Raw genomic sequence first — 16,118 nt, forward strand, 5'->3', positions numbered from 1 at the left:
CACAGGTGTCTGTGAGGTGGGCATGGGCTCCTATATCTCACTCCCTCAGTCTACACATCTGACTCCATCTGGTCATCAGCCTGGCAGCATATCAACACTGGTTGGCCAGTCACTCATCGCCAGATCAGTTCTTAAAACGACATGGTGGTTCTTTTGCGGCCACTCTGTATTTTTATATCATAGTACTCCTGGTTCTCTGTTTGTTCTAACGCTAATTTACTGTGGTTCACATGCTTCTCGTTTTCCATCTGCCTGCCTGCCTATACCCGCCTGCCCTGCCAGTTTCTCATGCCCTGCCTGTCATTCCACTGCCTCTTTATCTGCCATTAAATAAGCCTTTACTTTACTGTATTTCTATAATGAGCTTTGGCCCAATGAGTTTCGCCCCCCTTAACATGTGCAAGTACTTCTGTGCGTGCAGGTCCGTTCCAGGTGTCAGAGCCGTGGGGTATTTTGGGTTCACAGGAGGGCTGTGGGTACTCCCCTTGACAGACATACTGAGACAACAGCTGCTCTATAGAGAGCATAGAGAAGAAAGAGGAAATGAAATACAGTACACACACACAGACACACACACACCAATACACACACACATTTGAGGGGACACAGGGACTCAACTGCTTGCTTTGATTGTGCATATTACATGCATTTTTTTTTAGTTCACACAATTTAGTAACTGTTAAGCCTAGGGTTTGGGGCCACTTAATTGGGACTCACTTTATGTTTTCTTGGATAGAGTTGAGGAGACATCTATTTTCAATTCAGTTAATTTTCTCATTTTAATTCAAACTAAATACCCTATATCACACATTAAACAGGCATTTTTTCATTTACTTTCTTTTAAAGAAGTGAAACATGAAACTAACCCTAAACCGTCGTCAAACTGTCTTGACTATGCAAATTGAGGTGTGTGTGTGTGTGTGTGACGGGCACCAAAGACAGAGAGAGAGACTGTTCGTGCTTGACTGACTGTTTCAGTCCAACTTACTGTCCTTTTATAGGGAGTGGTAGATTGAGAGCTTATCTGCAGTGGAGACAGTTCTCTTCCAGTGATATCAGAATCTGCTCCCTCCAGAATAGATGACCATGGTCCTGTCTACTGTCTCTCTCACTGCCCTGCTTCTGACCCTGACTGGTAAGACTGCTGTACCAATGATCATATTACAATTTCTGATACTATAATTATTTTATTATTAAATGGTCTGTGATGCAAATATGACCTCGCCAAAGGCAATATTTTACAAAGGTTGTTTGGATATGTTGCAATTAAGACACACGATTTTCTCTCCCAATCCTTTTATAATCTACGTCCACAGGTTACAGGGCCGCTGTGGTCACCCAAGATAAGTCCATCTCCGTCACCCTGGGGGCCAATGTGAAAATCCCATGTAGCATCGATAATAACTGGATATTGACCTGGTACCAACAGAAGCCTGGAGATGCCCCCAAATCTTTACTTAATGTTATTGAAAATCAGAGAGCATCTGGGTTGCAGAGCAGGTTCACATATTCGGGAACCAGAGGCACCACCCAGTATCTCCACATCAACGGAGTGCTGGCAGAAGATGAGGCAGTGTATCACTGTGCTGGACACGCCTCATCACAGTGTTACAAGTGGATCGGTACCTTATACAAAAACCTACCACAGCACCAAAGTGGATTATAAACGTTTACATGCAGCCTCAGAACGGATACTATGCTGTTTTGGACTGGGTTAACATTGGGACTGCACTTGCAATCTACTTTTTAACTGTTGGATAGCTTATTATCGGGTTTAAGCTACTCGTGAGTAACTTTCATGAAGACAAAGAGCCTGCATGGGCAACGTTCTTCTCCAGGGAGGTTTTTGTACTGGTGTGTATCACCGTGCATCCGAAAACTATTTTGGAGGCGGCACCGAATTACTTATAAGTAAGTAAACATTTTAGGTATAACATTCCAAATAATAGACGGTTTTATATGAATTCTACTTTTTTATATACAAAGTGAGTTTTATATGATTTTATATATTTTTTTATTTTTCCATCTTTTTGCCATGGAATGTTTTCTTACAAGCTATATTCAAACTATGCCTACGTCCTGCATGTATTTTGTTGCTGTTTGGTTCATATATCTACATAATCATTCAGTTTTCTAAATTTGTTTTAACCGCATTACTGTATTACTTGAATGAATGAGATTATTGAATGAACATATTAACATGGTCTCTCATCTGTCACCAGTTTTTGGTACATAAAAGACAAGGTAACAGTGAGGGTTTGCAGACATATACATCTTTGTTTTTCTATAGTACATTGTAATTACTTATTTATTTATTTTTATCGCAAAGTCTGGCTTTGACATCTTCCAACAAATTCAAGAGATCAGATCTCCTAAAGCTGTTCTATAATTATTAACCACATTGTTTTACTGATGTGTTTTTCCCACCTGTTTTCTTCAGCGAACCGTTCCCCATCCACCCCCACTCTGGTTCTCATGGCCCCAACCCAGGCACCTCCCTCTGGGGACAGCACCGCCTTGGTGTGCCTGGCTCTGGCCTTCTACCCTGACGATGCCACCGTGACCTGGTCTGAGGACGGAGGCACTCTGAATGGCACCGAGGTCCAGACAGGGGTGTCCCAACGGCAAGGTGACCACACGTACAAGCTCAGCAGTGTGCTCACCCTGACCTCCGCACGCTGGAGCTCCGGACACACCTTCACCTGTCAGCTGACTCACTCCACACTGAGCAGCCCACTGAGCAAGCGTGTGAGCAGTGACCAGTGTGTCGTCTGAGAGAGATCCCTTTGTGCGACCCTTCATGGTCCACACGTTTACGTACTTTTTATTTCCTGTAGGTGAACATTTGAATGTTGTTGTCAATGGAAGCCTCTAGTTTTCCAAATTGGTGTTGTAAAGTGATCAAGTTCTGCCTACGGCTGCCAAAGGTTATTTCAATAAATCAAATTTGAAAACGATCAAAGTGTCTTGATTATCATTTTCGATTGTTGATGAATAAATGTGAATGATGATAAATGTGAAATGTTCATAGCAATGCTATAGGTGGGTACCCAGATGAGTTAAATGGCACCAAACAAAGTTATCTGCAGTAGAGGCTGTAGTAAGATTAGTGGTATTTCAGCAGAACAAACTTGTGCCAATTCAGCAGTCGGACACATCAATCAGCACAAATTTAAATAGGCAAAATACAACTATTACATCTCAGGCTTTTGAAAAATGTTTGTTTTTATTATTATCAGTGATTTAAATTATGAAATGAACCAACACTGTAATATATATATATATATATATATATATATATATATATATATATATATATATTGCTGTTTTTGTTTGTTTTTAATCATTTTAAACAATTAAAGCATTTGGGGAATAAAGAAGGAAATCTAGTTTGAAAATACATACATTAGATGACATACAGTCAAAGATCTACAGTTCATGGCTTTTCTACATAGGAGTTCAAACTGACACAGACGGACATAATGACACTCTCCCAAGACAAAGTTTTTTTTGGTATTATTTATGTTTTCTTTTATGCTGTTTGTCTGAACATCCCCAATGCACACAACATGATATTGTGTCTAGAGAAAGTTCTTCCCGAGATCATCCAAAGATGGGTGACATGTTCCTTCCCAAACAGGTCGACATCAACTACAACAACAAAAAACAACAGCATTTGCATGTTTGCATGGTAAGCAACAAAAAACAATAGCCCCAAGTCTGACTTTGCTTTTGTAGGAATGTTTGAAGTGAGCAGAACGGAGTGCAATATTGCATTTCTATCCATCTCAGTGCCTGGTACTCATTTACATTGCTGTCTTAACACGCATACACACTTGCACAAAACAATACAAAATGTTTCCCAGAATATTTCTCTGACAAGGTTTGAGTTTCCTTGATTATATCAGTTCTCCTGTTCCAGTCCAGCTGTAGAGAAAGTCTTATTTGAGTTGGTTTTTTTACCTTCTCATGAGTCCCAATTTATTTTCATTTAGTGCATTTGCTCAATGTATAGGGTTCCACTAGTGAACAGGGTGGACCTAGAAGTACTATTACACAGCTGGCGTAAATACCGCACATTTTATCTGCCTTTGACATCATTTTTATGAAATTGTTTTAAACAAATTCATAAAATGGTGTAGTTAAGGTTTTTTATTAATTAATTTGCCATCAATGTTCTCAGAACACAGTGGCTTTCAAAATCAAAAAGTTGAACCAGACAACTCCAATCCACAAAAAATATTTATTATTTAAATGAAAACATATATATACAAAAAAGCATTTTGGGGGTTTCACTCCACAAAACCTGTCTTGTTTTCAATAATTAATATGCAGTATCCTGATTTAGACAAAACTCTTGCTTTGTCAAAAGGGTGACAAGAACAAAAGAAACAATTAATTAATGTATGACTTTATACATCTGTCAAAATTTGTTACGGGCATAGTCCTGTGATGTTCAGTTCAACTTTTTGTGTGTTGGCATATTTCCTAAGACAACCACATTTCAGCAGTGGACAGGTGTGTTGTTTGGCTATCTCTTCTGTACTCTATAGGCCATTGTGAATCACTTCCTGTAATGGTCATTCAAATGAGGGGACACTATCAAGACAACAATGAATTCCCTGACCTTTGTTTTACAAAATTCTGTGCAGAACACAGTTCAGGTATACAACTGAGGAGAAGTATATTAATACTATGGTCATCAATGGCCAAAGGGTGTAGAGAACCCAACTGATAAATTAGAATTGGCTTGATTCCTTTGAGACAGTGAGGTTCCATGGCTCACCTTGCAAACCGATTGCTGCTCTACAGGCAGTTTAAGAAAGGGACAGCGTCAGAATGCGAGGGGGGGGGACAAAAAAACAACAACAACAACAAAAGGAATAAATACAGATCAGCGATGGAAACAAAGTGATCCAAGCTCTGTTTCGTCAGCAAAAAAATGGTGGGTTTGCTCGTAGTCATGATCTTGGTCTCCATCCCTCCAACAGAACAGAGGAAAGCCAAGACACACAGACTTATTTTCGACGATAGCAGTAGCGACGGTCGCTTAGCGATTTCTCGATTAATCTTTGCAGAGTGCAATTGGCGTCACATGGCTTTTTGCGTCGCGATTCGAAAAAAACAGATTGGGGTGGTCGGCCGTCGGCTGTCGTCCCTCTCGCTCCCGCGTCAGTCTCTTCCATCGCTAAACAAATGGACGAGCTCGACTTGAAACGGGGGAGGAACAACACAAGACCGGCACGGTACACACCTTGGGAACATACAAAGGTTTGGGAATCCCAGCGAAGCGTCAGTAGCCCTTGGCGAGTTCTATTCCAGTCCACAGAGTGGAACCACAACGGCCTGCGGTCTGTCGGGCAGCCTTTGGGGTTGTTCGCTGGGGGGGAGTGTGCTCTTAAGTCTACCAGATCGACAAGGGGAAGCGGAGGTTGTCCTTCCCTCAACACGATGGCCCACTCAGAGAGCCAGCAGGGTGGGCGAGTTGAGCGAGTCGGAGGACTGGTCGCCGCTGCTGCTGCTGCGCCGGTGGGCCTTGGAGCACGACTCGGAGGACGGCGAGGGGCTCTCGGGCTCCAGCATGTTGGGGTAGGTGAAGATGAGGCTGGGCGCGTTGGGCGTCGTGGCCGCCGGGGTGGACGCCGCCACCACCGGCGTGTTGAGGCTGTCGCCGTCCGAGCAGTACATCCCGCCGCCGAGGCTCACCACTCCGCCCCCTAAGCAAATGGGCTTGATGACGGAGCGCTGGGGCTTGCCGTCCTCCGAGTCAAAGTCCTCCTCGGGCTCCTGCTTCACCACCACGGGGTTGAGGGGGCCCCGGGGGCCCAGGTTGAGGGAGCGCATGGTCAGGGGAACGGGGGCGCACTGCTGGTGCTGTTGCTGGTGGTGCTGGTGGTGCTGGTGGTGCTGGTGGTGGTTCAACCCCTGGTGGCGGTCCTCGGTGGGCAGCTTGCACACGGGGTTGTGGGCCACCAGCATGAACTCCAGCTTGTCCTTCTCCTTCTGTAGGGTCTCGATCTCCTTCTGGAGGTCCGCTTTCTCTTCCTCAAGCTTTTCAGTCTCCTGTTTGCAAAAAGAAGCCGCAGGATGAGCAACAGTGGTGCACACAGTATGTACATGGGGTCGATATCCAGGGTAGCACAACTCACATCAGACCTCCTCACAGGAACCTTTTTTTTTTGGTGTGGTTATGTCTTTGGCACCTGAGTAATGGTTTGGTTGTTTGGTATCGTATTTGGTACCTGAGTAATAGGCTACACACTATGATAAATGTTGCAGCAAGTGCATTAAACCACTGCTTTGGTTCCACATGGCGGCGGCTGCACCACTGATGTCTGTCCACTAGAGAGCACTGTTTGATTGCTCAGGACTGTGGATGAGCTATTTGAGACAGACGTCATAAAAACATGGGTACTGAATGATTGTGTGTGTGTGTGTGTGTGTAATTTAGGAGTTTTAGAGATTCGTCAAAACGTCATATTATCATCATAATATCAATTTATATTTGAAATTAATCAGAACTGGCCTCAGGACTGGCCCGTGAGAATGTATTTTGTGTCATTAATGTTTCAGAGATGACATGACAAGAGTCCAATTACAGACAGGGGTGGATCCAAACATAAATCGCCTCTCACAACGTCGTCTTAGAGCTTTGACTTGGGTGCAAAGGCATGAGGAAGTAGGAAGTAGGCTCAAAATAAAAATAAAAAATAGCATTATAGTGCAATAGCAAGGAACAACTGTGTTGGTAGGAAATGTTCTGCCAGTCAGCATTGGAATGTGGCACTTCCTTATTAGGGGATTTGACAGAGAGCAGGGAAAGGGTGGTTTTGCTGGGAGTGATTGTGTGTGCGTGTGTACCTGCTGGGTTTTTGTGTGTTTGAGAGAGAGAGAGACTAGATAGAAGAGAGAAGAAAGAGACAGAGACAGACAGAGAGAGAGACAGAGACAGAGAGAGAAAGGGAGGGGTAGAGGAGGGTAGGGCGGCTTTTAGTAGACTAAATTGCGTGGGCTAGAGAGACGAACAAGTTGTCCCTAACAAAAATGTCCACCCTCCTTTCACAAAGAAAGCCGCCTGCAGCGCATTCCTCATTTCTTTGAGAACGCCAAGCTCCCCATCACTGTACACGAGATAATTAGTCCGTTTAGATGCAGAAGCGTCTTCTAGGCTGGGTTGAAAACAGCCTGGCCCGTCTACAGCCGTCTTAACCGAGAGGAAAAAAGCCTTTTGTTGGCATCGTCTGTGGTCTAGCTTAGTGCTAACAGCTAGCCAGATTCAAACTTGTGTGGGTTCACAGGGTTCACAGGTTCTGACACCTGAAGTTCAACCAGCTACTGGGGCACAGCCACAAATACAAATGCATTAGCGTTCTGCTCTTCAGTGGAGTGGAAATCTGCTATAAAGTATCTACTCCTGTTTCTGTATGTCTGGGGGGAAAAGCATTACGATTCTTAAGAAGATGGATGTGTTTAAACTCAGGCGCAAGTATATGGATAACAAAAAGGCCACTACTTCGACCGATCTCTGGTAGCTATGGCTACTGTTTGAAGTTTGAATACTGGAAATTCGTCCAAAATATATCATATATTTATTTTAAAAGACGGTACTAGGAAGGAACAAAGGAAGACATTCATAGTCCAATAGTTGTCCCTTTAGTATCAGACGCCAGTGTGCAGATTGGGTGAGGCTGTTAGGCCAGTGAGGCAGAGGAGTGGGGAGGTATGTGATATCAACGTACCCCTTGTAGCATATCTGTCAGCTCTCGTCTGCGGTTGCGGCACTTAGCGGCGGCCAGCTTGTTCCTCTCACGTCGCACACGCCTCTTCTCTTCCTCCTCTGGGGTTAGCTGAGAAAAATACAAAGCCTACTTAATTACTGACCAAAGTTGTGAAGAAAAAACTAACAAAGATTGACCAATGATGGCCAAGATTAAACCTGTTTACAGTTGGAACAAACCAAAAGGTGCCTTTATTTATTGATTTTTATGTACAAAGAAACAGTCCATCTAATATTAAGGAACATGTCTTCATAAGAGTTTTTACGTTATAATCTCAGTCAAAACGTTGAAACCATACTATGTTTATACTGATAGAAAGATAAAAATATACAGTTCAATCATCATCATGCAAAAATCACAATGTACCTGTTCATCTCTCTTGCGGCGTCCACGGGCATCTCCAATCGAGCGGATGACGCCGGGGCGTGCCAACGTGTTGTGTCCCAGGAGCCCCGGGCCGTTGGTGAGATGGTGGCCGTACGGGTGCGAGCGGGAGTAGGGGTTGGACATGGAGGTGATGACGGTGGGCTGCACCATCCACTGCAGGTCCTGGCTGGTTGTGATGGCGTTTATGGTGGGTATGAAGGCACTGCTGGAGCCGGGCATGTCGACCCTGTACTTCTGGAGAGAGGGAGGGTCAAAAAGAGAGAGGGAGAGAGAGAGAGAGAGAGAGAGAGAGAGGGAGGGTCAGAGAGAGAGAGAGAGAGAGAGAGAGAGAGAGAGAGAGAGAGAGAGAGAGAGAGAGAGAGAGAGAGAGAGAGAGAGAGAGAGACAAAGGGAGGGATGGACAATGGTGAATTGACCTTTTCAAGACTGAATTTGAGGCAAGATGTCATGTGAAAAAGGACTGTTATCATCTGGCCTTCTGATGTCATGAAGGCACTGATCAATCATGCATAATCGATTCACCTGTATGTGAACAACTGTCTTAGGTGACACAACACCATACGTGTAGCATACATTCATTCACTCACACGCACGCACACACACACACACTCATTGACTGACAACCCACCTGTTATAAAATTCATACATTCCCTAGCATATCGTCCTTGTGAATCACTATGCACACCCCTCTTTAACCCCTCGAGTTACACAATGACACACTGAGTGAATCATATGGGAAAGCCCATGATGTGGAGTACTCCATCCTAAGTGTACTAAAGGCTTGTGTTAGGCAAGTCATCTGGAAAGGAAACATTGTAAGCCACAGCATGGCTCGCTGGAAACACAGATCAGATGTACAATGATTTCTCTTGTACAAAGATGAGACTGGCTTAAGAGTTTAGTAATACATCCAGGTTGTCTGATAGAATCTCCACACGTGTATGCGCCCCTCAATTGTGAACAGAACACCAGAACTGAAAATGTATCGAATCAAGTCGTGATTGACCTATTGCTTTGTGGCGCTGTGCGACTGAGAAAGACGGTGGTATTGCAATATTGGTTAAGATAAGAATGTCTCGACATGTATCACGGTCAGAGGTAAGAAAGACATCGAGTGACTGGAGAAAACACACACGTGATATAGCCTAGGACTGTTTATCATGAGCTGACGCGTCATCAGAGAATCAGAGCTCTAGTCTTTAGACTTTTGATAAGCGTTTGACTATTCTTGAGTTAGGTGTGGTGGTAAATCAAATATGGGATTAGGTAAAAAACAAAAAATAAAAACGGTCAGTTCCCGTAAAGCAGGAAGCTGTATTACGCAGCGGAAAGGATATGAAAGTGTGTTTCTACTGTCCAGCGGCCAACACATTCCATAAATAAGGCCATGGTGAAAAATTCCACAGAGTGCACAAATTCCCGGAGTGCAAGAACGGTCACGATTTTAATAGTTATACAGTATGATCTTTAGGAAAAGGGATTTCCTGTTGTCTATTACCGTGTGTAAAACTGACAACCTTTTATCGCCATTGTAAATGTAGCCAAAAGGGAAACTTTTGAGTTATGGTGCAACACGTAGGTTGTGCTTTTCCCGTAGCTTCTACATCTGGACCATAGGCCGGGAAATTGCCAAATTGTTGCTGGAAATGAGGTAGGCTATATCAACAGTCGTGGGATTTAACGTCTGAGAGGACGTAACTAACAGAAGGAACATCAGAAGGAAATAATGACCAATCAATTCCATGGAAGCCAAAACATTATTCAAACTTCCAGGAAGATTTTCCTCTGAAGTGTACCCATCTTTACTGGCATCGTGTCAAAGCAGTGTTCACGGTAGCAAACAAGGAAATGCTTATTTTAAAACTTCACTCGTTTTTCACTAGAATTTCAATAGAGGGCAGTGCATAAACGCCAGTGGCGAATGAAAACGTTTATCCCTCATACTGTGAACATAGTCGCCCAATAATGCTTTTAGTCACTTTACATCATAACAAGTAACTTTACATCTATAAAGGGCACCTTAGTGTCCCTCATACGTTTTTGGAAGGGAGACCCAATACAGCCGCGCATTCTTGATACATATAAGCTCTGTCAAATCTGATTCGAGTAGGCTTTACCTGTTCACAGGATATACAACTCGCTGTTGTTGCTTATAAACTGCTTTTCACATCTGCTCCAGGGTCTGTTTTGGGTGACTTTGAAGCCAGCCGCAAACCCACAAGACAGGAGCCACAGAATATCTTTACCCTCTATAATAAAACTAATCGTCGCCTAATCGTTGTTTTCTGCATTCATCGCTACTAATGGCTCACATTAGGCTATATTACAAAGTAAGGGTAGGCCTATTTATTGCAGAGACAACTGGTAGCACCGGCCTGTGTAATCACAATAGGACATCTGGAGGAATTACTCCAGACTTCGAGTCACCAACATACCCGAGGGCATATTGGGAGATGAAATATCTCCAGCGTTTTAAAACCGTTGTCTCGCCAACGGTCACTGCGTGACGACGTGGTACCCAGCTGCAAAACGACACAAGTTTAGTTGGTCCATGCCAATTCGTGTGCGTATAGGGTCAAGTTTAGTGAAACTTATGAAGTAGCTTTTCTTCGAGTCTATAGGCTATGCCTTTCCCAGAATGCATGTGAATGTGCGTTTTATTCAGCACGCTAGGAAAATATATGTACGCGCGCCAGTTTTGATGCAATGTGATGTTACCAAATGTAATTTCAAATGAAATCTTGAGGGTTGATATGCACCTGCCATTTTCTCCCATAGTCAGTGTACCAGTTTGTAGGATAGCCTTATGTGCGGCCGCTTTGTTAAGATGCTGATGCATAGAACATTGAAATGTATTTATTGGTTGTTGTCGATGATGCCATTGATGGGCTTAGTGATGAAAAAAAACAACGTTCCCACAATGTCAAAAGCGGTCGGCTTATCTATTAGGTTTGTCGATTTCACCACAACCACACTTGAGGTTTCATTTAAGTCAGACATATGGTAGCATACAGTATGGCTACATAAATAGGGCCGTGGTCACTTATGCACATTAGTTGCCGAAATAAAACGCATATGGATCTGTGCCCTATAAAACGCACGATATGATCCGTCAAAGACTACATAATTCATAATGTGGATTTGTTAACTTTAATCTCTACGATACATTTCTTGGCTTGCCATGGTGCATATGTTCCGCAAGTATGTAGGCTACTTTCATTTCGCTCTGCGCTCCAACGCTTAGCCTATCCATTGAGTCACCGATCGAAAACTGTGTCAGTGGGTTTATCAACAACTTCCGAGTAAGACGGTGATGAAATATTACATTATTGTTTTATGTCCTTGGGATAAAAGACGTTTCCCACAAAAGAGCGTCAATAACACCATATAGACGTGGTTTGCACATAATAAAGGCAATTAGGCCTACGAATGAGTAGGACTATTTGAAATAAATAGATTTCTCAATTAAATACATAAACTGAAATGATTGTGGAAGCTCTGACACTTTTTTTGTAGCTATTTTGCACAGGCTAGTAGCTTGGCTACCTGGTAGCTGGAGGTAGAGATCGGACTGCCAATCGTGCTGCTGCCGCTTGTGAACGACTCTGGCTGTGCCGGTGAAGTGCTGCTGCCGCGGGACGACGTGTCGTAGTTCCCCGAGTAGTCCTGGTACATGATCCAGGAAAGAGATAGTTTTCAGTAGATGATATGAGGTCCGAAGCTCTAATGATCCTTAGAGAGAACAGCACAAAAAGTGAAATCCTTGAGTGTTGAGAATGACTTGATACCAGTGCTCGTTCTCTTCAATATCCAGATGTTTGCAACCACAAAGTGCAAATTCAGTGTAAAATTTAATTAGCGTTGCTTGCTATAATAGGATTAAACCTCGTGTCCACACAAAATAAATATGTGATTCCTAGATATCAATAGCAAGCAACCACTTGATGTATAACTTTGTTCCTTGAGTTGCAGCTCCAGGTAAAAAAAAACGACGGCGGACTTCAGGTGCGCTAGTCGAAGCGACTTTCTTAAACAAATGTCAGTAGTACTAGGACACCTACTTTCGCAGTCAATCCAGAGGCGAAATGACCTGTGCCGCGTATGACTCAAGATTAAATTATCTTTCCAGTCAAGCCTACTCTACTGGATAGTTTCCTTTTACCGAACTTTATTACAACTGTCTACTGTTCTCTCTGGAACAACTCCGGTCTTTTTGTCTTTCGTTACCACAATCCCCCCTGAATGACTCACTTCAATGGCACTATGAAGAACTGCGACCGCTTTTCAACGCCAAAAAAGTTGGTCACGTCACGGTCTGGGCGTCTACATTTCAACTTGGGGAAGGGTGTCTGGCAATTCCGAGTAATTTAGCTCATCAGACAAAACGATGTTAATACAGTGGCGGTATATAAAGAGGTAAATAGTGATTACAGTTGAAAGACTCATACTTGTACTTTGTGTCTGTTCATTTAAGGATGTTTGTCTCCAATCACCATTTTTCTGATTTGGTACTGTCCATTGACGCATGTTTCCTAAAATGGGCAGTTGCGTCAGACAACACGCGTGTGGGTTTCCTTGGTAAAGGCGCGTCAGACGCAGGAGGGATTCCCTCCCCTCTTTCGCCTCACATTCTCTTCTGGAGCTCAAGAGGTAGGGTCTCCAGCGACAAACAGACGCATCTTTAAGCACACTAGGCTATTCAACATACTTGTATATAACCACATCGAATAAAGCCATTGCAGGCACATTAACTCAGGTGTTTTTCGTCCTACCTGTTCAATAACATTGTTTCGCAATTGTCGATTTTGTGATGGTGCAGATAAAGAGAAATAAGGGAACGGAAATGGTGATAGCCTAGGCTATAACCTCTCAATGTTCTTGTTTAAATCAATCTGAAAAGCGGAGGAATAACGGTTATACGGAGGCAATTTCATGGCCTTTAAACTGACAAGTTATGGTTGTGTGCATATAACCGTCCTCGCTGGTTCCAATCCGCAAAACTCATCCCATACGCGTAAGAAAGAGACTAGGCTTTAGGGCGCAGATTATTTCATAAACACTGTATTTAACCAATTGAACGGTGGATATCATATTCGTTACCAAAATAATTACAAGATGCCCTAGGCATAATAGCCTACATGTGGGGTAATTCTGACACACCTTTCAAGGCATAGGCCCCAGAAAATGTCAAGCTAAAGATATGAATTGGCGCATTAACTACAATCCAATCTAGCATGGTCCCTAGTTTAATTTTACACACCAGAATTGTGTATGGTGCACCATAAGGCGGTTTGTCGCGCGTGTCTAAAACAGAACGTCACTTTCAAGGGATTATAGTTTGTCCGTGAGCTATATTGATGAAATGTACAGTGGCCCTGAAGATATGAGAAGGGAATATGTCGGGGGTGTTGGGGTTGACTTCACTTGTCACAAACCAACCAGTGAGTGAGTTAGTGACTTAGCTTGATCAACGACAACAATCAGTTCATGTCAGTATTTCCACAAATGATAGGCTAGTCTATTCTCCACAGATGGCTTTATACGCGTTTGAAAAACAACTGTCCCGGAAAGTATCAGTGTTGCTCAAGTTTAATATGTGCTTGCTATTCTATGGAATGGATAGGGGTAGACTTATTTGGCTGTGCATTTATAACGTCCGCGCACAGTCGTTTCCAGTTATGGTTTGGAGAGGATGTGAGTTCACGTGTGGTGTTCTTTTAGTCATGCATTACCAACAACATAGCCTACCGAGTTCTGATAAAATAAAATAGGTTGAATATATAGGCTAAGAATAGCATAAGACATAGCTTACTTAAATGCTTTATGCCATTTGGCCTAATCGAAACTGTTTAGATTACACATATTAGGCTACAACACGGTTAAAGGCTTTAGTGCTTCACTGCCTGTTGCACTCCAATATTTTCAATTCATATTGAATGTAGAGTCAAAATAGGCTATGCCAATGCCATGAAGAATCCTAAATGTGTATGAGGCTACAATCCTACTAATGTTATGTGTTTGTTGGAAACGTTAGACCTATGCATGCACAGTTATTTTGAGCTGTCGAATGTTACAGTAGTGGCCCAAATTTTCCTTGCAACAATTGAAAAGAGAACGAAAACGATCCATCTGTTCTCAAACACAATTAGCAGCCCAGCAGACAAAGTAGGCCTATCCACCTCAACAATCGAACCAATGTAGACAAGTGGAAAACACCCTCTGATAATCAGACAATGTTCAACGTCTGCACTGCGTCGGCACGCACGTGTCCTTTTCATTCATAAGTAGGCCCACGAGGAGGCTTAACCTATTTGTGGCCAGGTGCTTCACATTCGCGACAGGTACATGTCTGACGCCATTCCGACGAACCTGTTGACGATTAGAATGGATTCCGTTATAGCTTAGGCCTACACTTAACTGGGTGATCACGTGAAATCTTGCATAAACTCTTTGTCTCTTTTATTTGCTTTTATTTTACTGTACATTTTTGTATTTTACTTAAATTGTTTTGTGCCCTTTTAAAACCAGGTTGCTTTGCTGTAGACATGATTTTCACCTGTTTATGTCTCATACAGGATATATATATATCAAAAATATATTTTATGTGTGTTTAAGTTATTGTTTGTGAAAAACCTCAAAAAGAAAGACATCTAAACAACCTCCAAAATGTAATTATACAGGTTTACTAATACTTATTTCCAGTACACAAATTTGACACCTGTTATAATGATCTGCTGTCTACTTCAAACATCATGTAGGCCTACTCACCAATGGGCAGGCTTAGGATTCAAACCACTCAAATTGCCACTCAAATTCTTCAAGGTGGTGGACATTGGACTGTTCTACTTTGGATTACCATTGTTTTCAATGTTTACTACAATATAACAAATATTGTGTAATTGACTGAGAGGTTTGTTCTGTCATTAGAATCCCATTTGTCAGGTATAACTAGTTTGAAAACAAGTTCACTGCTGGAAATCTATGAAGAAAAAAAAAACAATTGTGGAAAGAAAAAACTACAAAAAAGTACTTATTAACCTAGCTGCCCTGTTCCTTTACACTACCCACTACTAATCCTTTAATGTCACAGAAATCTGAGTTACAAAATTGGTGGTAGTGGTACGCATAGAGTTGGCCAGGAAGCTAAAGATTATAAGTGTAACTCTAAAACAATCAAACATAATGTGTATGGAAGAAGTGCTAACAAACCATAACTATTCTTCAGACATATTGTGTTTTGGATTATGAAGACCACATGAACTGGGAGGTCCATTCGGGCTAAAGATTTCCTGGAAGTTCCTCTGTCACAATGGAATAGCTAGTGTACTGGTACTGTGTCTGCAAAATGTCTTGTGCACATTCGGTCATAACATCAGAGCTAAGCAGCCTACGTGTACTATGGATGTTCAGCTGATTTGTGGCTACATTGGAGGTGTGATTAATATATAGGTCAAATTAGTTACTATTCTCCACTTAAGTTTGAGTAAATTACTGACAGTGGATTCAACGGCTCATTTAGACATAAGGTAGTTGCATCTTGTGGGCTATAATGAAAGACAACATAAGATTTGTATTGGTTGACAGCCTTTTGTCACTAAGGTATAGAAGAGAAGGACAGTTTGGCTATTGGAAATCACAAGCTATTAACTGTTGAATATCGATCCTCAGGTCACAAACTAATTATTCTTCAATTGTAACTGACAATTACTTTTCTCATGACTGTCAGTTTTTATTTGTAATGGAACACAGTTGATGATAAATAAATGTTCTTATGTACAGTAGACTCTTCCTTCCTCTCTCCCTCCCTCTCATTTTCCTCCATGGTTATCTTATTGACAGGATTTAACTTAACCAGGATAAAAGCTCACATGATGTACAGTGGCTAATGAGATTGCTCCAAATGTTGTATGCACGCATGAACACACGTGCTAAAGTGCTGACACCAAGGGCAGT

At 42.4% G+C, this 16,118-nt stretch overlaps 1 protein-coding gene and 1 long non-coding RNA gene across 6 annotated transcripts in view; one reads left to right on the forward strand and one right to left on the reverse strand.

Annotated features, from left to right (window-relative positions):
• Nucleotides 1–2,962, forward strand: part of LOC146299623 (uncharacterized) — a 4,081-nt gene extending 1,119 nt beyond the window's left edge. Inside the window, exons 2-4 of the long non-coding RNA XR_014729976.1 lie at nucleotides 1,002–1,135; nucleotides 1,317–1,911; nucleotides 2,441–2,962. This is a non-coding gene — a long non-coding RNA (uncharacterized LOC146299623). The remainder of the gene's footprint in view (nucleotides 1–1,001; nucleotides 1,136–1,316; nucleotides 1,912–2,440) is intronic.
• A 1,267-nt stretch (nucleotides 2,963–4,229) lies between these two features.
• On the reverse strand, nucleotides 4,230–12,408 carry fosl2 (FOS like 2, AP-1 transcription factor subunit). Of its 5 annotated transcripts, none has more exons than XM_084674917.1 (5): nucleotides 12,227–12,408; nucleotides 11,712–11,831; nucleotides 8,145–8,399; nucleotides 7,740–7,865; nucleotides 4,230–6,063 (listed from the first exon to the last, which is right to left on the reverse strand). In XM_084674917.1, the coding sequence occupies exons 3-5, from the start codon at nucleotides 8,382–8,384 to the stop codon at nucleotides 5,461–5,463; spliced, it is 969 nt and encodes a 322-aa protein (XP_084531043.1). In that variant the 5' UTR covers nucleotides 8,385–8,399; nucleotides 11,712–11,831; nucleotides 12,227–12,408; the 3' UTR covers nucleotides 4,230–5,460. The 5 variants fall into 5 exon arrangements, with proteins under 5 accessions (XP_084531043.1, XP_084531019.1, XP_084531035.1 ...); XM_084674893.1 differs by having other exon boundaries at nucleotides 11,712–11,897; XM_084674909.1 differs by having other exon boundaries at nucleotides 11,954–12,408.
• Nucleotides 12,409–16,118: the final 3,710 nt, after the last annotated feature.

The sequence above is a fragment of the Hypomesus nipponensis genome, chromosome 3, assembly GCF_054491055.1.
Source record: "Hypomesus nipponensis isolate SF chromosome 3, ASM5449105v1, whole genome shotgun sequence".
Classification (NCBI taxonomy): Eukaryota; Metazoa; Chordata; class Actinopteri; order Osmeriformes; family Osmeridae; genus Hypomesus; species Hypomesus nipponensis.

Coding starts and splice junctions, on each gene's coding strand:
- fosl2 (XM_084674893.1), bottom strand. CDS start 11,840: ATGTACCAGGACTACTCGGGGAACTACGACACGTCGTCCCGCGGCAGC. Junction 8,400..11,711: donor TCTCTACCTCCAGCTACCAG/GTAGCCAAGCTA, acceptor CCCTCTCTCCAG/AAGTACAGGGTCGACATGCC. Junction 6,064..7,739: donor TGACAGATATGCTACAAGGG/GTACGTTGATAT, acceptor TTTTGCAAACAG/GAGACTGAAAAGCTTGAGGA.